The following is a 22,615-nucleotide window of genomic DNA, read 5'->3' as shown; positions in this document are numbered from 1 at the left end:
CTAATCTTTTCCTGCAGGCTGTTGTAGTAATTTTGCCACTAGAAGATAATAAAAAGCCATTTTCTCCCCTGCAGAGCTTACCTTTGGCTGACTCAGCTGAGCAGCTGCAGTTTCCTTTACTTGCTTTGAAATTATTGCATCCCAGTTGGGCAAGATATTTCTGCTACTGAGAAACAAGTGGTTTTGGAGAAAACACCAGAGGCAATAGATCAGATAAAGTCTCTTTACCTTGCTCCAGTTTCATGAAAAGCTGGCAATTTGGGCTACAGCTTTTTCAAGTGGTCCCACAAATGTTTCACTTTAACAGCCAGGAAAAAAAAGAGCTCCTGACCCTGCCTATCAAATAGCTCCTAAGATTACTGGTTAAACTCTTGAGTTTGTATCTCAGTAAGGGCTTCAAACAAGGATGTGACAGCTTCCAAAACAAACAAAATACCAACAGAAAGTCAGCTCTCAAGTGCAACTGACTTAACACTGACTGCACGCCCAGCCTGTACCTCCAGGCTTCCCTTGCCTCATGCAGCAGTTGCCTGAACACACCTCTACTTCTGACTAAAAGTGGAAACAACCTTCCCATCTCAGGCTGTTTGGCTAACACAATGCAACATTTGGCCAACTTGTAACGATTATTGCCCAGATGAGCATATTGAGAAACAACAAGAAAAATAAATCAAAGTACTACATTTCAGTGATAAAGACTATGATTAGGATAAGATGAAAGCAAACTCAGACTAGCAGAGGGGGAAAAAACAGTTTAAGAGTAATAATCTAGCGCTGGTTAGATCTGAATTATTCTGGCAGCTAAGACAAACTCTGACATATTTAGTTCAGCACTTTGAATATTTACAGATAGCTTTATGTAAAAAAAAAGAAATAAACCTAACATTTTGCCAAGGATTAATTTCTAAGCTGGGCAGAACTCCCCAGACGCAGAAGGCTGCTCACAAGGCAGCCCAGATGGAGATGGCTGGTGTCCGGGCTCAACCCAAACCAGCTCCCAGTTGCGAGAACTGGTCTGGAAGGGCTCTGCCCCCACTCCCGCCAACAGCTCAGCCCCGTTCTCCCTTAAGGCCAGGAAAGGCCCCACACTGAGGCCCCAGCAATAGCCCTGCTCAGGCCAGCTGCCTGCCCTCTGCAGCGCGCTCTCTTCTCCCAGGTTTCACAAGCCCGTTGGCAACCCACAGCCTTCCCACAACCCTCCCTGTACCCTGCCAGGGAGCCACCTGAACTCGTCCACCCATCCCACACAAACACGCAGTACGAGGGATAAGGTCTTGTGGAAAGAAATTCTCGTGACAGCCTAAGCACTTCAGCGCTAAGGTTCACCACGAGCTTCCCAGCCGACCTTATTATTACCAAAGAAAACGAAAACCTGGAGAAAAGAAACATTTCAAATACTTTGACAGGTCCATCAGTTCCCATTAAAAATAGAAAAGCTATTACAGGAAGTGAGTAAGCGCCTGAATTATAGATCAGCGCGGGCAGCCGGGGGCTGTGTTACAGCGCCAGGCCAGGCGGCAGCTCGGCCCAGCCGCGCCTCCAGCCCGGGCACCCGCTGAGGGGCGCCTAAGGCCTCCGCCCTCCGGAGGGGCGCTCGGGGCCCGTGGCACAAGCAGCCACACACCGGAGTACCCCCGGGGGGAAAAGCCCCAGCACTGAGGCGGAGAGGCCCGAAGGCCCCGGGCCGCCGCCGCCGCGGAGGGCCGAGGGCGCCGCCAGGCAACCCGGGCAGCGGGGGACAGCGGGGGGCAGCGGGGGAGCCCGTCCTCGGACGCCCCCTAGCGGTACCCCGCCCGCCGCCGCCTGCCCCGCTCCGCCATTGGCCGCCGCCCAGCCAGAGCCGAGCGGCGCCCATTGGCCGGCGGGCGCGGGGTGGGCGTGGCCACAGCCCGGCCCGGCGGCGGAGCGGAGCCGCCCGGCGCGGGGCGGGAGGGGAGCGCTCGCCAGAGGCGGCCGGGGTCCTGCCGCGGAGGTACGGGGCCGCGGGTTCGGCGGGGCGGGCGAGCCTTTGCGGCAAGGAAGAGTTCCGGAAGGGTCGGGGGGTTCCGCCGCCGGGCCGGTGCAGCGGGAGGGGAACCGTCTCCGCCTGCCGTGGGACGGGGGGGGGCCGTGCTCGCCGCCGGGAGGGCCCGGCCGTGCGGGACCTGCGCCCGCCTGGGGGTGCCCCGCCACGCGTGGGGTGTCCCGCTCCGGGGGCGGCCGAGCAGCGCTTACCCGGCTGCTGCGCCGGCCGGCGGGACGGTGGAAGTGGGGGTTTGGGGGAGCCTCGTTACTGACCGACCCTGACCACGTACCGAAGCCGGTCCGGCGGCAGGAGGACCCCCCCGGGCCGTACAGCTCTGAAAGGCACGTGAGGAGACCGGGAACCCGCCTCCTCCCGCCGTGCCCGGCCGTCCCGCCGGTGCAGTTTGTCACGGCCCGAGCACGGGCTGCGGTGCGGCTGCTGCGGCGGGGGCTGCCGGGGGGCCCGGCCCTGCCCGCGGCCCCGTGCGAGGACGGAGAGCGGCGCCGAAGCAGCGGGGAGGCTCCTCCCGGAGTTTCGGGTTTTCCTTCGTTCCCCTGCAAAGCCGCTGGGATGCCTGCGCCCGGGGGCACGTGCAAGAGCGGCGGCCCGGGCTTGGTAGCATCAGCCCGTGCTCGCCATCGCTGCCGCTCAGCGGGCCCCTTGCTCTGGCCGTACGTGCCAGAAGCCCAGGGCAACCAGAGCGACAGTGGCAAGAAGCTCAGTAGCTTGGTTAGCCCGTATCCTGCCAGGACTGGTGGCATTTCTCAATCAAAGGCCCGATGTGACGGTCTGTCCCAAAAAGTCCGTGTGCCGAGCCGGGTTCCTCGTGAGCGCAGCTGGAAGTGGGTGCCAGAGCCTGCCCCCCTTGCCTGTGGTGGCCCAGCAGTTACAACACGGCTGGGAGAGAGGGACAGGCAAGCCAAAATCCCCTCCGGCAGCAAAAAGAGAGGAACTGCGTTGTTCCAAATGCCTGCTCTGGCAAAAAGGTGGCTGCATCCTGCTTACCGTGCTTGGTGAGGAAGAGCTTACACCAGCCCTAACTCCAGGAGAGGCTTCTCAAGCTGAGCAAAGCAGAAGGAGGGAGTAAGGGAGAGCTAGAGAGGGACGAGGCTCAGGGCATTTTCTGCTGGTGGCCCTCAGCAGTCAGATCTCAGTGTGCCAGTACTCGAGGACCATCCCTTGCATCTGCTATGCGTTAGGTATGCAATGGATACCGAGACCGTCAATTCTGTTTGACAGCAAGAACGGAAGAATCAGGTAGAACAGCTCACTGCATTGCTATGCCTAAGCCTTAGGTACACACAGACCTGAAAAACATACCCCAGACTCGCTGACCCAGGAGCTTAAGTTGAAATGCTCTGCTGGCATGCATCAACATGGCTGTTTATAATCACAAGTGAACAAGCGCTCATTGTTAAAAGACGTGGCTTGCTTACTGCTGGAGTGGAGTGCCAAACAGCATATTTTTCCCCGTGAATATCAGTTATATTCACTGAGTTATAGATTCACTGCATAGTATTGATCACATGCAGAACCAACAGATCTAGATGAAAAAAACAACCCCAAACTCTGCCATGCCAAAAACTCCTGTGGAAAGTAGCATGCCAGTAAAGTACATCCATCCTTCCCACCCTCGTTTCAGCTGTGCAAGCTTCTGCTGCACGTGGTGCATGTGCATGTGTATCACTTGGTAATAGGCCCTGTGACCCTGCTGACCTGGCAGAACAAACACGAACAAAATATTTACTGTAATGAATAAAATAGATTACAATTTATATCCTCATTTTTATCTCTCGACACTGTTGTGCCAAAGGGAGAGACTCTCACCTCCCAGCAGGTATCTATCTTTACCACATTCACATAATACTTCCATCTGAAAGCCAAACAGAGTATTATTTGCAGTGAGTCACGATATCAATGTGAAATTGGCTTGTATGTGGGCACTGCAGCTGAGCACTGTCTAAGACTTGGGGCAGGATTGATCCTGTGCGTGGTGGGATGAGGTGAGTCACCCTTGGCAGGTGGCTGTTTCTCCCCCCTTAGCTGAAAAGGGATCGTGTAGAGTTAGTTGTCCAAGTCCAAGGGTAGGTGATGTGAATCACACCCCTCCTATTTTTTTTACTGCTTGGTATGTGTATGTGCAGCTCTCCAATCATTTGTGCCTGAGGGGAGAGAGGTGGAAGAAAATTGCTCGCTTTTGCTTCTCTGGGAAGACTCCTTTGGGAAATACCCTGGACTAGAGCAGCAGCTGATACTTTTAGTCTTAGCAGGGAAGATTTTTCCCAGAACAGTTAGCTTTTGGTTAATTTGTGACATTTTAGCTAGGTAGCAAACCAGAGGGTGGAGGAATAAGGACATACCTTGCAGGTGGAAGTGCGATGTGTCGTGACAGCTCACTTTCATTTCTTTCACATTGTGGGGTTGTATCCAGCCCCTGTGCAGCCCCTTCTCCCTTTGCTCCACACGGCAAGTCCAAGAGCTTTCTGGCCTATGCAGGGGCCCGAACCAATGCAACAGCTAAAGCTTTCATGGCAGCAGGGCTTGCACTCCTCACTGCAAATGAGCTTATGTTTCCTGGCTCTTTGCAGGCATGGTCTTCATATCTGACGGAACGTTTTCATTTCCACCGGGAGCCAGTACACGGAGAACCCTAGAAATAGAGTCATGTCAAGTACCGTACATGCTTGAGAGGTTGGACCGTGCTTCTAAAATACATAAAACTAAAAGAAGCAGGCTAAAAGCTGGAGCTCCATAACCCAGAAACAGGAAACTGGTGGGAGCAGGATTAACTGCTTTGGTTTATCCCACTTGGTGTTGCTGGTGCCAAAAATTCTTGACAGTATTTTGTTGCATTCACAGTCTTTCCACACCAAACTTCCCAAGCTGTAATTTCAAGGATTTTTTTTTTCCCCTTTATTTTGTGTGCCCATCTTGCTCTTTCACTCAAAAGCTCTGCATCCAAGCATTTGTTTGTAGAAAACCCTGAGAGACCACATCCCAGGATAGGTGAGACTCTGGGTATTCATAGTCAGGGAGTGTGGTGTTCAGTTGTGGATCCTAGTTTGCCCTGCCTGTTTGTTCTTCAGCCTAATTTGTGTATTTAAGAGGGACAGAGAAAAAAAACGGTGCTGCACTGTTGTAATTGAGAATAGATTTGAATGAATGTCCTGCAGCAGAGCAGTTCCCTTCGTGCACGGGTCCACCTGGGCTGACAGATCAAGGAGGGGAAACGGAGCCTTTCTCCTTTCCTGTTGGCCAGGGGTAAATCCCTTTGCACAGCTTCTGCATGCCTGTATCAAAATGGTAGGTTGATTGGGGCGTTAATTACTTCAGCTGCTGGTGCTGCTGTCAGGCCCCTGGATTCCCCCTGCCCGGAGCGTGGCAGTTAATTGTAACTTGCCCTTCACGCTGGAGAACACACATGTGCGTGGATACGCTTAACATTGTCCCATTTCATTAAATCCATGCTGGTGCTTTGAGGCCCTGAGGATAGACATCCTTCCAGAAGGAAGCTGGAGGTCTTGGGACCCTCCCTCTAGCTCAAGGGGGACCCTGAAGAAGCCAGCTTTTCAGGAGCACTGGCCACTTGATGCTTCTCTGTGAAAGCTACTTCTGCAGGGTAGGTTGCTTCATTGAGGTCTCCTGGGGCTAAACCTGCACCTTAGCTTTGTGCCTCTGTACCCTGCCGGCTGTAGAACAGAAAATTCTGGGACCTCAGAGGAACTGGCCGGTACGTCTGCCAGATAGCCCAGGCAAGAGGTAAACGGCAGGCAGCAGCCTTGAACTTCAGCTCTGTGGTTTCCCTTCTAGCATACCGAAGGGGTGATTTGGGGTGAAGGGCAAGGGAAGACTGTAAATCGTCATTGTCCCAAACACACAGGAGCAGACGTGTTGCCCTTCTCCTCTTCCCTTTCCCCTCCAGCCTCCATGGCTACAGGCACACTCTGGACAAGGAGGACCGGGGAGATGGTGGGGAGCGGCTCTGCCTTAGTGATTCAGTGAACCACTAACAGCAACCAGGGCGACACACATCCCTGTGATCTTGGAGCCGCCTCGTGATGGCTGAGCTACCTTGGTGCTGGAGGAGGAAATGACTCACGTTCCCGTGGCCGGCCGGCCTCGGGGCAGCACCCTCCGGCACCGGAGGGGCTAGGTGCAGCGAAAAATTGAGCTTGCAGCACAGAGCGCTTCCCGTACAGCAAACCACCAACAGCAAACATTCGCTTTTGCTTCGGTTACCCTTACCTAGGTTTTTCTGTTAAACATAACGCAACAGACTGTCGAAACCCCAGATTGTGTGAGGGAGGAGGACATGGAGGGGTGGGGAGTGATGAGCCTGCTGCCCTCTGCCTCCCTTTCAGCAGAGATTAGACTATTTTCAGAATGATGTGTCTTCTAACTGGAAGCGCCGGCAGCCCCAGCATAACTGGGGTAATGGAGGAGGGGCTTGGCTTTTGTGGGTTTACTCACATAGCGAGTGCTTCTATCTTTTCTTCCCCCCTCTTTTTTGTTACACAGGGAGGATGAGCGGGAACAAGTGCTATTGCTTCATTTTGTTCCTGCCTCAGCTCTGGTCAAAAATGACGTTGCGGGGTGCATGTGTCTGTAATCCTCAAGAAAGCAGGTGTGCAGTCAGAAACAGGAGGCTTGCTCCCAAGACCACGGGTCTCCTCCCTGAGCCTGCATCCAGCCCAGCATCAGTTAGCTCCCAGCACCAAGAGGGATAGACGACAGGCATCCTGGTACCCTTCAGCTGTCACAGCGGTAACTGCTGAGCACGTACTTACACCTGCATAAAAGCAGGTTCAGACTAACCAGCTTCCTTTGCTATGGGCACACAGTCATCCTGGTAAAGAGCACATCTGTAATGGAAGAGCTGTCTCTGACTTCAGGGGCTTCCACTGCTGCAAACTGAACTATCTGAGTATAGACCAGGCTGTTGCAAAGTTGAGTCGGAAATTCTGAAAATCTAATTTAGAAAGGTAACAGACTAAAGTGAGGAGTTGTAAGGAGATTACTTGGAACCTCAGGTTGCGTTAGGAATATTTCACCTCTGCATATGTTTGCTACTCAGCCTCACCCTGGGGCAAATGTTTGCAGCTTCACCACTTCCCTCTTTATTTTCCTCTCTTCAGAGCAAGCTGGAGATGGTGGACCATCTTGCAAACACTGAGATCAACAGCCAGCGCATTGCTGCTGTGGAAAACTGCTTTGGGGCTTCTGGACAGCCCTTAGCCGTGCCAGGAAGGGTCCTTCTAGGAGAAGGGATTTTAACCAAAGAATGCCGCAAGAAACCGAAGCCTCGCATATTCTTCCTTTTCAACGACATCCTCGTCTACGGCAGCATCGTCATCAACAAAAGGAAGTACAATTCCCAGCACATTATTCCCCTTGAAGATGTCACTTTGGAGACGCTGCCAGACACCTTGCAGATGAAGAACCGTTGGATGATTAAAACCTCCAAGAAGTCCTTCGTGGTTTCTGCAGCCTCCCTCACAGAGAGGAAGGAGTGGATCAGCCACCTGGAGGAGTGCATCAGGCACCTGCTGACAAAGACGGGCCGGCAGCCCTCCACGGAGCATGCGGCCCCCTGGATCCCAGACAAGGCGACGGACATCTGCATGCGCTGCACGCAGACCAAGTTCTCCACGCTTACCCGACGGCACCACTGCCGCAAGTGTGGCTTTGTGGTCTGCGCAGACTGCTCCAGGCAGAGGTTCCTGATGCCCCGGCTGTCCCCCAAGCCCCTGCGGGTCTGCAACCTGTGCTACAGGCAGCTGCTGGCAGAAAAGAAGAAGGAGGCAGAGGCAGATCGCAAGCAGCCGGAGCCGATCTGCTCTACCATCCCAGGCTATGAACCCTCCAGTGGTGATGACAGTGACAAGTCTGATGATGACAAAGCTGACCAGTGGCCAGCAGACACAGAGTTTTATACCTCAGAAGTATCCTGGTCATCCTTCCATAGCTGACCTCCTTGGGAGTCAGTGGCATTGAGACACTGGGAACCCAGCCTCTGGCCGCCAGTGCTTGTCTGTCTGGATGTTTTCTCTGGAGGCCGTGCCTAGGAAGGTGGATCTTGGCCCCTGTGTGTGGTGTCTGAATGGGGAGCAGGGATGGGGTTACCCCTCTAAAAACGTGTATCACACAACACGAGTGCAGAAAGCAATAGCACAGTGACAAGCACGGACTGGGGCGGAGACCTGCGGGTCAGCCTTGGCCAAATGAGCTCACCCTTCAGTGCCTTAAGTCTTCCTGGCTGCAAGAACAGAACAATAATAACTTCTTTTCTCAAATACTTTGAGATCGGCTCTTGGGAGAAAAAAGGAGCAAGAAATCCTGGAGTTAAGCACGCTTGCCTGCTAGCAGGGTGTTCCTGTTATGGCAAGGAGCACTCTGGATGCTGTTTCCCATAAGCATAGCACATACGTCAGAGATCGTCATTGCAAGCGTGCCAGCCTGAGGGGACAGCCACTCACCCCTGCATGGTAAGGTCAGCAGGCTTCTGTGTCCACACCTGCATCTCTCAACTTTGGAAACACTACGGGAATCGTGCTCCGAATGCAGGGAGCTTGTACGAGGCTTGGTGTGAGCAGCCTTAGCAAAGCACTGGAGCATCCAGCTCTCGCATGGAAAGGGGCTGTTGGGGTGGTACAGGGCCAGGAGGGAGGAGAAGGGAAAGGGACAGGTGAAGTTATGCAGAGGGGTGAGATAAGGAGGGAGAGACTTCTCACAGTTGACTCAACTAAGTGCAGAGCTCCAGATCTCAAAAACAGGCAGTTCCACAAGATTACCAGCAACTTGACGAACTCAGGCTTATTAGGTAAAAAGACAGCCCAGGGAAGACTTGTTAAAAGTCTTGAAATCCAGGGAAACACCCCAAATAAAGATCCTATGAAGTACAGCACTTCCACTTCTTCCCTCCCGAGCAGGAGCCCGAGGCATTGAATGCTCTCTTGCGGGCTCATCTCAGGTCTATCAGTCTCGCAAATCCAAAGTTAAGGTCCTTTATGTACTTCCAAGGTTGGAACCCAAGACTTTCCAGTTAACTTGAGATCAACTTTAAAGTTCAAATTAAGTTAGAAATAAACCATGTTTATTCAAGTATTCTATCATCATATAGCGTGGGAGTAAATATACTGAAAATGAGACAACAGCAATTGTTTTGCGGCAGACATTTCTACAGACTCCATTATTAATTTTAGTATATTTTTATATTGTATATTTTATGCTCTGGAAAAGGAACATGGCTGGGAGTACACTGCCAATGTTATAAACTGTTTCCTTACCTGTTCCGAACAGTGCATTGCCTGCCAGATAGCTGAACTTTGTTTTTTTTAAATTTCAAAGTAATCATTCTTACTGTCTTTTGTAAACTGCCACTGTTCCAATGAATTTGTATCACTTGACTGTGTGAATAAAGATATGGCCAACAGGAAGAAGCCAGGAAAATAGGACAATAAAGCGTGTTGTTATTTAACAAGAGCTGGGATTCAGGCCCGGCCGGCCAGCGTGAGTTCTGACTCCTCAGCCATGGGGTGAATGGTCTGGGTTTCTGTTTACTCCTTGAAGGTAAGCGGGGGTGAAAAATAATTGCCAGATCTGATGCTTCCTTTCTATTTATACCATGTTGTCATCTGACCAAGTTTTCCCAAGTCTTTTGCAATCCCCTGCAGTAGTCTGTATTAATTGAAATGGTATTTTTCCAGTGGGGACACAACTTGGAGTGGGTCAGCAAACCCTATGACCTAAGCAGATGTTGTTGGGTTTTAAAGCAGTAAGTACACCAGGTTCTGTTTTTTCCATCCCTCCCCAAGCTTAGTTCATAACTCTGCACAGCAGTGATTGTTTTTACAATGCCTCCCACCCACCAGAAGGGTGTACATGCTATGCAAGCAGAAAATGACCTTAAAAATAAACAACTGTTGGAGTGGTTCACAAGCCAAAAATAGCCCAGCCACTGAATCCACATCCATAGCTGACGTTCCAGTTCCCTGCTCCTGAGGCAAAACTCGCAGTTTCTTCCTAGTAACTGGCTCCAGAAACTTACTTCAGTTTTGAACCTACTCCTCAGTTCTCTTAGACTTCATCTTTTCTTTATCTTATCTGTCCAAAGTTCTTGCTATTATCAGCCCCAAAAGAACTATGAACTGTTTTTATCCACTAATGAAGGACAGGCACGTCTCTAACAAATGCTGTCTTGTTGAGCAAGAGCTTTTCTTAATCACAGCAGGAAAAAAAAAAACCTACAAAAAAACAAACAGGCAAGCTCCACCAAAAACAACCCATCCCCTTTTTGCTGTGCATGCTGTAGTTGATGGTCTTTTGGGAAACACACGCACTTTCCAGCAGCTGGTGTGTCCCCATTCCTTGCAGGAGGTGGGGATGGAGAAGAGTCAAGGGAGGAAAAGCTGCAACACTGAGTAACTGAATAAGGGCCCCTCACATCACAAACACACACTGCTGTTCTGAGGTGTGGTGTTGTGGAGCTGAAGAGGTGCATGTGAGCACTTGTGCTTCCAGAGGCTTCTGACGTGCACACTGCCCTGCGTGTGCTCCCGAGCCCCCTCCCCGTGCATCACCCCCCGCAGCCTGTGGTGCTCCCTGCTCTGCAGCCGTGCACCCACCAAGGCTGGGGCTGCCACGGCTTCCAGCAGCGCTGGGGGGGGACACCTGCCAAGGCTGGGGCTGCCACGGCTTCCAGCAGCACTGGGGGGGGACACCTGCCAAGGCTGGGGCTGCCACGGCTTCCAGCAGCACTGGGGGGGGACACCTGCCAAGGCTGGGGCTGCCACGGCTTCCAGCAGCACTGGGGGGGGACACCTGCCAAGGCTGGGGCTGCCACGGCTTCCAGCAGCACTGGGGGGGGACACCTGCCAAGGCTGGGGCTGCCACGGCTTCCAGCAGCACTGGGGGGGACACCCGCCAAGGCTGGGGCTGCCACGGCTTCCAGAAGACGTTTCACATGGAAGCCCCACGTAACCTAGTGACTCTTTTAACTGTTAATGCATATAGTAAATGGAGCCTGCCCAGGAAAACGTGAGGAAATTGAAACAAAGCCTCTCCCCCCCTTCCTGCAGTTTTGTTAGCCAAGCTGGGGAGCTCGGGCTGGGATGAGAGCCTGGGGCTGCTGGCTGCTGTCCTGCTCAACACATGGGTTATACATCATGGGCTGTGCCGTTACAGTCCAGCCTGGAGTTTTCTCGCCTGATTCTATCTATCTGCAGTGCATTAATGGGGCATTTCCTCATGCTTTGAGGGGGGGGGAGTGGGTGGGGTTTTTTTGAGCTAAATAAATGCCTTACCTGGGATTCATTAAAGTTCTCAAACCCAGCAACTAGTTGGAAGAGCAGCAGCTTGAATGCTCCCTTTGGAAAACCATCTGCAGGCTGGGGATGTTGTGGGGTCACATCCTTCTCTTGAAAGGCTCCCAAAGACGATATGTGGGGATCCGTTGCCAGATGGGGTTCCCTGCTCGGCCCCAGCCTGCAGGGCACAGCTCCGAGCAGCTGTCCCCACCGCACGCCAGCCACGGCACTGCCTGACCCCGGGGTGCGCTGGTTCAGGGAATCCGGCTGGCTGGAAAATGCTCCTTCTGCTCCCTCGGGCAGAAACTAGAGCCCAGGCGCTTCTAGAAAAAAGCAAGAGATTTTAGCCCTCAGCAAAATGGTTCCTTTTCTGCTGGGCACGGGAGAGCCAGGGGACAGTCCCTGTAGCTCTCAGGACTCAGAACACTAGTGTGCTGAACGCAGAAAGCAAAACCTGAATGTTAGCATCAGACCTGCTGAAACTGGTGGGGATTCCCCAGTAAAGAGGCAGGAAAACACTCAAGGCCATGCAGCGAGGCAATCCTCTCCTGCTCTCCAAAGTCCGTAGGAAGGTGGGGAAGAGGATGACGCTGCTGGAGCAGCCAGTCACAAAAGCTGAAGGAAAGGTAATGGGGAGATTTGCTATGTGAACGAACTGAAAAGAAAGGATCAAAGATGTTCAATGAGACCTGTGTGCCCTGCTGTCCCGAGGCATACCACCAGCTCCAGAACAGCTGACTCAGCAGTTCACAAGCCATTGGAGGCAGCGGGGTGGAGTAAGCCAGCTTCTCAGGCAGAAAGTTGCTCCCAGTTACTCAAACACTGAGTTCCTATCCAAGCAGGAGCTCTGGCTCTGTCACAGCCCACGGCCTCTCCTGACTCACTACCGCTGCAGCGCAGTTCCTCGTATTCCTCAGCCTGGGATTTTTGGTTAGCAGGAGGAATCGAGGAGCACAGATAGTCCCAACTACTGCTGAGCTTTAAAATGATGCATCTCCAATGAAAAATACAGGCTTCTGTTTCTGACTCTTTCAGCTCTAGGCCATGGATCTTTAAGAAAGGTGTCGGCAGGAAGATGTTAAGCTACTGTCACTTCCATGGTGGACACAGTATGGTAAAACATCTCCAAGAAACCCTTGGCCAAGAGCCGAGCACTGGAGATGTTCTCCAGAGCGCCAGGGGAGGAGCACTGCACTCCAGGGAAGCACAGGCTGTACACCATGTTGTAAAGCACTGGACCAGGGTGGTGCCAGGTCTGTTTTATATCGCACGTTACAGCCAGGAGAAGCCCCAGTGCCACACACGTGTGTGGGAAGGAGCCTCTCCTGGCCACGCATTTGTTGATAAAACCTCCCACCAGGCGCAGCAGCCGGTGCTGCAGTCCCAAGAGGGCGGCTGCCAGACGGGCAGGGAGGCGGTGTGAGTACTGACAGACGCTGAGCGACTCCCTCTGAACTTGGCATTTGGCTTCATTTCCAGTAAGGCCCAGAAATGCGAATAAACCGTAAGCAGGTTTTCCGTAAACCTCTTATAGAGAGGTTCATGGCCCAGAGCGAGTTACACAACCTCTCCAGTCTGCTGTTGTGGGAAGGGCAGAGGAAGAAGAGGGGAGGGAGGTATGGGGGTTTGCTTTAGCAGAGCACTCCTGTGCAGTGCCCTCTCATGCGCGATGGGACCACCCTGGGGCACAGCATCCACTGTCGGCAGCCATGCCGCTGCCTGCGATGCCCCATGCAGCGAGGGAACGCTGCGCCCCTGCTTGAGCTTTGTCTAGCCTCTCCTTTTTTGTCTTAGACACAATGTGTTTTGCTGAGAACCTTAGAAAAAAATGGATTTGAGAAGGGAAAAGCATGAACTCAAGGCCAGACAGGGCCTCTTTTCCTCTAGCAGAGAGCAACAAGTAAAAAAAAAAAGTTACACATGGTTTTCATCGAGTTATACATCAGGTAAAACCAGACCTGTGGTGGTTTCACATATAAAGTATCTTCCACAGACACCAGAGGCAAAAGTTAAGTGTGACACTGAGGCATCTCCACAGATTTTTTTTCCCCCTCCTGCCGAAGCCCGCAGGAGGAACAGTGTTCCCTAACACCCCCCCCATCCCCATGTAGCCATTCTCCTGGGACAGCCTCGGAGCATGGCCCTGCTGCCCGGAGGGTGGCCATGGGTGCTGGGGGAGGCTCCAGGCAGCCTGTCGTGGCACACTGGCTCCGCACGCTGCCAGAGCTGCAGGATGAGCCCCGTGCCCAGCAGAGTGGCACGCACGGGCTGCCCCTCACGCTCCTCAGATGTCTTGAAGGGCCCAGACGCCGCGGTGCGAGCCGGCAAACAACCCACAAACCAGAGCCACCAGCGCCCAGGCCACAGCTAGGTAGACCTGGTTTCTGTCAGAGTCTCTGACTTGGTGTTTGCTCAGCAGCGAGTTTCAGGCAAACCAGCCCAAGTCTCTCGCTCCTTCCAAAAAATGGCCTTGTTTACTGACTAAACACTTGTTTCTGAGCAGCCCCTAAGCCAGGCAGCCCAGCAAAGCTGCGCTGTGCGCGGCTCACCGAGGCCAGAGGTCCATTGCACGTCCCTGGCAGCCCAGCCCTGCTCCGCAGCGGTACCGGTACCGGAGCAGCTGCCATGGCCGGGCTGCAGAAGTGGGGGAGCTGTCTGAGCATCCTCTCCACAGCGGGAGGGACCCCCACACCACTTGCAGCCGTGTCTCCTCCCGAGGAGAGGCTGTTTTTCACTGACTTGGCAGGATCCAGCTGCTCTCCCTCACACCCTCCTCACACAGCTGACTTTACTGAATAGCCCTGGGGGAGCAGAGGGAGGAGTGACGCTGTGCGTTACCCCTGCAAGCGCCTTTGCAGCAGAACCCTCTGCTGCAGTTCCTGCAGGGGGGATGCCTTACCCCCAAACCTCAACAGAGACAGGCTGGTGTCAGCCACACCTGTCCCATACCCAGGGGAGGACTTGTCCCACTGGGTATCCAGCTGCAGACGCATTTGTTCATTCTACTAGTACCACATTCAAGGCAGAGGCACCCGCAGGCCAGCAGGCTGAGCAACCCCTGTATCTGTGCTGGGTCCCAACAGGCACTTGGGACGTCACACGCTGCAGCCATCTGTTTGCAAGGAAACAGCCTTATCGACAAGAGGCTCTACAAAATCCACTGGTAAAGCTACGCTGTTAATCCAGGGAGAACAACAAATGGAGACTGTCACACTTCACTGTTTCAAGACTTCAGCAGTAGCATTGCTGTTCCTGTAATACAGCAGCTAGAGGCGTTACCTTCGTAAAAACAGGGTCTGTAATGCAGCTGGTGTAGCCCCCGAGCAAGGGCAGCCCCACACAGCAGACCCCTGGAGCCCCAAAGCAGCCCCTTCTGGAGCAGCAGCGCTGCAAGCACCCTGGCAGGCACCAAGCAAGCATCCCTCCTGCCAGCTGACATTCCCTCTCTCTCCTCAGGGACATACAATAGCCAAAGCCCAGCATATGGCTGCGGCACAGAAAGGATTCTGAAGGATATATTTCTTGGTTTAGACCTTACAAGTCAGACACAGACTGGTAAAAACCGGGTTACTCCTCCACACAGCCTCCCATTTCAGCACCCTCACCACTCTGGAGAACCATCTGGGCAATCCATGAAGCATGGGGGAGCCCCCAGGGTCACAACTCCTCTTCCCCGTGCAAGATGGGGGAAGGATCCCACGTTGGAAGCAGGCAGAGGAGCTGGTCATTACCCAAGCACAAGCAATGCATCTCCCCAGACACAAGTTTTCACAGGCAGCTCCAGAGCCAGCCCTGGTGCTAACAGCTGTCTGAAGCACAGCAGGCTGATGACCTCCAGTACAGCTCTGCCTTCCACCCAGCAGCACTTGAACTTTCTCCTCCCTGCCCATCCTCCCTCCCCTGGATTTGTCCATTGTGTTTATTTTTCCAGCCTGAAAATTTTCCAGGGTTTTCCTGGAGCTGGCTCGCCCAGCTATGCCAGTGGGACACCTGCTGTGACGGGGGCACATGGCAGCTGCCCACGCAGGGCACGGCAGGCAGGGCATCCCCCCGCTGAACCAGCCCTGCACAACAGGCACCTCTGCCAGCTGGGGGTCTGCTGGCTGCAGGGTCAGGGAGAACAGCAAAATAGGGGAAGAGAAGGAGGGTTTTTTTTAATATAAACTTTAAATTAGTTCTGTGAGAACACTTAAACATTCAAAAAGGAAACATGAGGAACTTTTCAATCAGCATATGACCCTTGTAATCAGTCTCTGTAAAACAACTTTTTCTTCTGCAAAGCAAAGCAATAGCATGACCATATCTTAATACAACTTCCACTGTATGTGGGTGTGAATAAAGGAACTTCACTTCTTTAAAAGTACTGTCTGGTGATTTGGATTCTGGTGACATGGAGACATTTTCTTCTTGCTGCAAGCAATAAAGACATCTGGTTTAATTTTTAAGCTGATACTGCAATTTTAAGAACATGAAATAACTGACTGCAGCTGATGGACTGAGAGGTGAAGGTTTCCTACTTCTGTTTAATCACTTGTTTGTACGCAGGGAAGCATTCAGGGAGGCAGGCTCCACTCCTGAGCAGGATAAGAGGCACAAAGGCAAACAGGCAGGTCTTCCCCTGTCACAGGAAAACCCGTCTGTACAACACAAAGCGTGCTGCACTGTTTCCAGAACGTGATTGCTTTGGCAGCACATGCGTCATATTTCAGCCGTGGTAGCACATATGTTGGCACAATACTGCAGAAATTGTGCACTGCATGTGTTTGGGATAACATATGAAAGCAGTGTTAATACACCAGAGCCAGAGTTCACCTACCCCAAAATGATGAGGGATGCCATGCCAGAGGCACCTACAGAGCCATACTTTGCTGCTTTTGTCGTTTGGCAGCCCATGGTGGGAAACTTCTCAATGATTGTGGACCGGTCCATTTAGTAGTCCTTGCTGCCACCAATCTGCCTAATCACTTTCCGAACACACTTGCGTTTTGGCACCTAGAGCATCCTGTGCCAATTAGCGCTGCATTCCGTTACACTGTGGGAACAAGCACTTCCCCTCACCCCCGCCAGCCCAGCGGGTGCACCCTGCCTTCCATGCCACGGTATTGTTCCTCCCGTTCACCTCTGTGCTGTTCACCGCCATGACCAAAGCTCTCCCCATTAGCATCCTTTCCAGGTTGAACAGTTTTAAACCAGCCCATCTCTCTTTACACAGATGTCCTCCCATACAGCGTTACCCTTCTCTGTATCCTTCATAGCCCTGCAATGCCCTTTTTGACTCCAAAAGGACTAATCAGAGTGGACTGAGCAGGCTGCACAGGCTGTTCAAGATGTGGCCGCTACCTGGATTTATCCAGTGACCTAAAAACATTTATTACCACCTTCTTGATTTCCTTCCCCATCAGTCCTAACCTTCACATTGCCTTCTGACCTGCTGCTGAGCACTGAGCCTGTATTGTTAGAAATCTGTCCACAGTGACCTCAAGCTCTTTCCTGAGAGAAAATAGGTCACTTGGAGCCCAGCACTGTGACTACATAATCAGGGTTATCTTTCGTCTGGTGGCATTTACCAATATAAACCAGTACCTACTGTTCTACTGGCTGCTGGCTCGCATCAATGCTAGCGTGGATGGCAGGCACCAGAGGGCTGTGGACAAGTGGCTTCACTGCCCAGAAAGGCTTTGGCACCGTGCAGGTACATAGAGCATGCGCTCTATTCCCTGACACGTCAGCGCAGCACAGCATGACCTTATTCTCGTTTGCAACCAGTACACACCAGTATGACACTGTAATTAGAACACAGCACCAGCAGCGCAGAAATTGGGGCTCTTCAGTTAAGCTGAGCAGTTCTGGGTTTAACTCAGTGGCACTGGGACTGCATCCTCTGGGCAGGGCCAAGAGGTGGCGGAGGCCATAGGCACGGGTGGAACCTGAGCTGCTGCGAAACACTGGAGCCACTTTTTTAAATATTTGGCATTGTGCTGCTTTGCATGAGTATTAGAGGTTCCCAAAGATGCACCAAGCCTATCCAAAAAGCATGGGGCAGCTTTGAAGCTGACTCAGTTGTTGGGGTGTGAGCAGCCAGGAGTTGGTTAATTGATTTCCTGATTGCTATCTGAAGACACCATCCAATTTTGGTTTATTGCACAACAATACAGTACGGTTAAATTATGCACAATAGAAATACATACCTTTGTCGCAAGTCTGCGTGGCAGCTTAATTAGTTAGTATCAGCAGAGCACTTTGAAGACGTAAAGCACTACAAGAGTGCTCCTTATTATCCTCATTGCTACTTATCATTAGTGGCACAACGTGAAGGCTAATCTTCCCCCTGTACTCACCGGGGATGTGCTGCCGCCATTGTCAGCAGCCCCAGTCCCACGGGCCAGGCTGAGGACTTGAAAGCCCGAAATTAGGATTAGACTCAGAGTCAGCACAGGCTCCTGCAGAGTTAAACTTCAGAGACAGCAGAAAGCCTCAAGTATGCAGGCGACTGCCAGGCGATGGGAGGCTGTTCGCTGTGGTTATGGAACAAATATTTTTATACACAGATTCCTGGAGAGAATGGCTGGGAAAAAGCAAGCAAGCCCCTTTTATGGAAACCAACAAAATCACATCCAAGAGCCTGCCTTGCCAGCACCCTGTTTAGCTTTTTATTACTGACTTTGTTCCTGTATAAGCAATTAATAAACTGCAGTTTGGTCCAAAGTCTGTTGCGTGAACTTCAGCTCATGGACAGGCACAGAGCAGGCAGCTGATTCTTACTGATACTCCAGCAAGCCTTCCGCTTTAACGCAGTATTTTGCCTTGTCCCCTGTTTTCTTGAGTAAATTTGCCTTTTTTTTTTTTTTTTTTTTTCAAAAAAGAAGCATTTGCTCTTGCACTTAGTCTCTCCCAAGCCCAAATATTACATTCAGCTGTTGTGCCTTTTGTAACCTTTGCTGCTCTACAAGGGAGCAAATCTTTTAACTGAGGATTTTGAAAATCTGGTTATGTAGGGCTTAAAATAAACCTGGAAGGTAGAAAAGTTAGATGGCCACCTTACTTTGGCCTGAAAGAGTGGAATCCTTAGAGGTTTGAATAAACACAGGTGGCAGTCAAAAGTCAGAGCTGCCCTGGCCTCCTTTCTTTCTGCAGAAAACTTCCATCAGTATCAAGCAGAATTGCCTGCCAGGGAGAGGGCAGAAATCTAGAGGAACTGTCTGTTGGCACAGTTAGCTGGGCAAGAACGAAAAATCACCTTGGAAATCCATACACATATCAGAAGAATGAGCTTACCTACAGTTCTGAGCCCAGGATAGGCTTCACCCACTGGCTCATACAGTTCAGCAGGAGATGCGGATCTCCTCCAGCTGGGAGGGAATGCTGGTGTGGTATAGTCGAGGCGAAGCACACATCTGCTCCGGCTCCATGATCTCTCTCGCCGGGATCCCTCCTACCTCTATCAGAGTTCAGGGGCTGATTCTGACTCAGCTGGTTGATTCTCCAATTATTTTGTTGTAACAGCTCAACAGAAGGAGCTGCTCAGGGATCTGCAGCAGGGCGAGGTAAAAATAAGACCTTCAGAGCTTTTGCTTTATCAGTTTTGACCCCAAATGACAAAGATTATTAATCATATCTTATTGACTGATGCAGAAATAACAAACCCTTCTTGCTGTCTTCACATTACACATACAAGGGGATATCCGAGTGCTCTACTCCAAAGCAGCATGTCAGAGCACAGGAAAGATTTAATTTCACCCTAAATCACTCCTGCCCACCGAGACTGAGCAGGAAATAAGAAATACAAAACATTTGTATCCTGTTAGACACTCCTGTGCAGGGTCTAATTAGTTAAGGTCAAACACCAGTGTAAATCTTTCATTCCCCTGCAACAAAGTAAGTAGCTACATTTCACAACCTAGCAGTTTCTTCTTCATCCCGATGGCTGCAAACCTCTGCTAACATTTATTACGTTCCTCCTCCTTCGATGCATGAGCTCTGACTACAGGATCAGCGAGTGGTTAGCTGCATAATAGCACTATCACATTTTTGTACCACACCATTTCCTATTGATAGATTACAAAGCGTTTACCAGAAAACGCATTCAGGATCGAGACGGGAAGTTACTCAAGGTCACCCAGCAAACAAGCAGAACATCCAGGGAAGGTGGTACCTCTCCTGAGGCCCAGCAAAACGGGCTTTCCACCGAGCTGCACCGCTTTCCCTGCTGACAGACCTTCATTGAAACATCAGCAGTGACACTAGATGAAACCAGACCATTTTGAGGGAATTGCGAGGGTAGAGATGTCCAAATGCAGTGTCTTTACCAAATGTTGAAAGCTATAATGTTCACATTTGTCTAAATCCTTCCTGCTGAACAGTCATCCAAAGAAATGAATGCCTTCATTTTTGCAGAGTTCAGAGTAATTTTATATATTTACCTCTTAGGCTCTTCTGGAATTCATAAATCACAGTTAATGAGAAGTATTAGCACACACTTACTGCAATTATGTGATGAATGTTTGATTTCTGGCTTAGAGCCTGAAAAATACATAGATTTCTGTGATCTCTAGAAAGGTAAAGATGAAACCTCATGTTTTAATTAGGGCCTAATAGCTTTAGTTCACTGCAATGCAAAGGCCTTTGGTTTTTTAAAAGCTTTCCAACCCAGCTGAAAGTCTGCTATTCAATTAGTCTGGAGTTATACATCAGCTGGTCAAGCAATGATAGCCTTTCTAAGAAGCTATTGCTTTCTCTGTAAGGGCTTTTACTCTGGGGAAAAAAACGCATTGCTTTTCCATCCTCTGGCTGCACCAGTGCTGCTCAACTGCTGGTGGAAACTGAGCTCGGCAGGTCCTACCACAGCAGCTACACAGGATTAAACCCTTGAGTGTGCCCCTATTCCACTAGTGAGCACTGCTGGAGCCGCTGCAACGCTGTGAGGAAAAAATGGAAAAAAATAATTTCGACATGAATCTGCATAGTTTTTAACAGAAATATTAAGATTGGTATAAATTATGTATGACCAGAAATACACGTGCGTGCAAGCACTAGAACAGCAATTACAAGAGGGGCCTATATGGAGAGCAAGGGATGCCACTGCATCCAGCGGAGGAATGCGTCGCTGCGGTCAGATGCCGGGGGTCCCACAGCGCAGACGGCTCCTGAACAGCAGAGCCAGTGCGGGCAGCAGGACAGTGGCGGAGCTTGCAGCAAACCGCAGATGCCAGCCCTCCTCCTGTTAGCCCAGTGGGCTAAGGGGCTAGCAGGAAGGCAATAGCAATAGGATACAAAAGATATCCTAAAGGATATAAAAGATGTGTCCAAATAGTTCATCACTTACAATCAAGAAGAACGCAGGCAATGAAGTGAGGATTTGACTCATCCTCCGTATTGTGCACAAGCAATCGTCGTCAGACCATCTGAGCAGGTATGCCATGAGGGCATGGCTGTGTAAAATCAAATTGCTTAATGACTTTGAACACAATCCCTTTCTGTAAGATCTTTCAGTGAGTTCTGCAACACTAATTTCCTGTAAACCAAGCAAAAGGGAGATAAAGGCACGCTAACCACCATCAGGTTGCAATCATCAAAGAGCTGTCCTCTGAAAGAAACATGGACACACTGGGTCTCGGTAGTTTCATGCTGTGTGTGCCAGAGTTTTGCCTCAAAAGAGCAGCTACCCTGGCCCACATGAGTCCCCTGCAGCACAAGCTTTGCCCCCCAAAGTGGTGCATGTTACTGGGAGCAGGTGACTGCAGCCATACACGCCCCCGTGCCCCACGCACTGAAGCACCTATGGCAGGAGCTATAAATCGTGGAGTATGAGAGGGGAAGCAGTTCTGCCAGGGCACAGTGCCCTGTGACTGGGCTACAGCAGACAGGACAACACATAGCACCACCAGAATCTTCTCATGTGATACAGTGAGAAATAATCGAATGATAGTAACAAAACGCTGGTAGCATCACGCCCCACCGTCAGCAGCCACCACCTCGCACAGCCCTTTTTAACAGCCAGGTGCTGTCGCCACCATCTCACACAAAAGCAGCGGAACGGGGAAGCTGGGTGACTGTCCAAAGCCACCCCAGCAAACTATTGCTGCAGATCAGTCTGCTTCCTTCAACAAGCTGCCCTCAGCCAGGCAGCAGAGCACCTCGCCAACCAGCCTGCCCTTCAGAGCAGCAGGCACGGGCTGGGGAGCAGCAGCCTGCAGAGGCACCGCGGCCAGGGGCTTCGCCAGGGGGGCAAGGAGCCCCACACAGGTGGCTGCGGAGCAGCCCCTCCACAGCAGCCCACCGGAGACCTCGGACTGAGATGGAGACCCTCCTGCTTGGGAATGTTCCTCCCCACCAACACCCTCCGTAGGTGCAGGTGTGCAGCCCTGGAAGGAGAGGCTGTCCTTAGAAAATCTGCCCGCGTACCGCTAATCTGTGTTACTTTTCAGACTGGAGTAAGACTGGAGTAACCAGACCCTCCTTCGTGGGGGCACGTACTTACTCAGCAAAACCTCAGCTGAGGTTGAAAGCAGCTCTCTGCCTGGCCACCCCTGGGCAGATCCCCGCTGCTGGCCAGGTTCTCACTGCCTGCTGTAAACTCAGCATCAGCCAGTCAACGGGACCTCAGGACTGCTCTGCTTCCACAGTTCTCTGTGCGCTCTGGAGTCGGTGGGCAATACAGGGAACCCTCTTCCCACAGCAGAAAAATCTCACCACAATCCGTAAAACGTCCAGCCGATGAGAACCACAGCAATGATTCAGGAGTACCTTGGGCACCGTGGTGCACCACTCGAGCACCCTGTTCTCTACCCTTAGTTCAAGGCCTCTGCTGCAGTTCTCATGCTCCTCAAGGACCAAGCCTGGGAGTCTCCGTGATGCCACTGGCAACAGGAGCTTTGGGAAGTCTGTGCTGTGATAGTGACTAGCAGAACAGAATTTTCACCGCCCAACCAAACTCCTTGGTCCTGCAGGGTCCACGTGAGCAGCAGTTACACACAGGCCAGTCTATGTGAGAGGCGAGCACCACTCCGAAGGCTGCACTGGCCCAAGTAGAGCTGCTGCAGATGCAGCCTTGAAGGTGATGAAACCGAACAAAGAAATGCAATCCTCCAAGCAACAAGCAATTACTCTTTACTGGCTTGCCAATTCAACTGTGGTCAATCAGTCTTTGCAAACTGGCTGCTGCTCAGCTCACAAAATCCACTTGTCCTTCAGTAATCATGAGGGTGAAACCGCCCTCCTCTGCCTGATTGTGTATTTTCTCACTATAATTAAATGTGACATGCAGCTGCAGTAAATATTTGTGCAGTCATAGCTCACATAATAATCA

The 22,615-nt window shown here is 51.6% G+C and overlaps 1 protein-coding gene and 1 long non-coding RNA gene across 2 annotated transcripts; one reads left to right on the top strand and one right to left on the bottom strand.

The window, feature by feature from the left end:
* The first annotated feature begins 1,905 nt into the window (after window positions 1-1,905).
* Window positions 1,906-10,260, top strand: PLEKHF1 (pleckstrin homology and FYVE domain containing 1). Its single transcript, XM_037409377.1, has 2 exons — window positions 1,906-1,972; window positions 7,141-10,260. Exon 2 carries the CDS (start codon window positions 7,153-7,155, stop codon window positions 7,972-7,974), a length of 822 nt encoding a protein of 273 aa, XP_037265274.1. The 5' UTR covers window positions 1,906-1,972; window positions 7,141-7,152; the 3' UTR covers window positions 7,975-10,260.
* Window positions 2,207-15,183, bottom strand: LOC119157955. Its single transcript, XR_005107712.1, has 3 exons — window positions 11,784-15,183; window positions 11,308-11,633; window positions 2,207-4,655 (listed from the first exon to the last, which is right to left on the bottom strand). It is a non-coding gene; the product is annotated as an uncharacterized LOC119157955 (long non-coding RNA).
* Between the last annotated feature and the right edge of the window lie 7,432 nt (window positions 15,184-22,615).

This window comes from Falco rusticolus, chromosome 15 (genome assembly GCF_015220075.1).
Source record: "Falco rusticolus isolate bFalRus1 chromosome 15, bFalRus1.pri, whole genome shotgun sequence".
Classification (NCBI taxonomy): domain Eukaryota; kingdom Metazoa; phylum Chordata; class Aves; order Falconiformes; family Falconidae; genus Falco; species Falco rusticolus.
The sequence above is the reverse complement of the archived record's forward strand: the minus strand, read 5'-3'. Positions and strand labels throughout refer to the sequence as shown.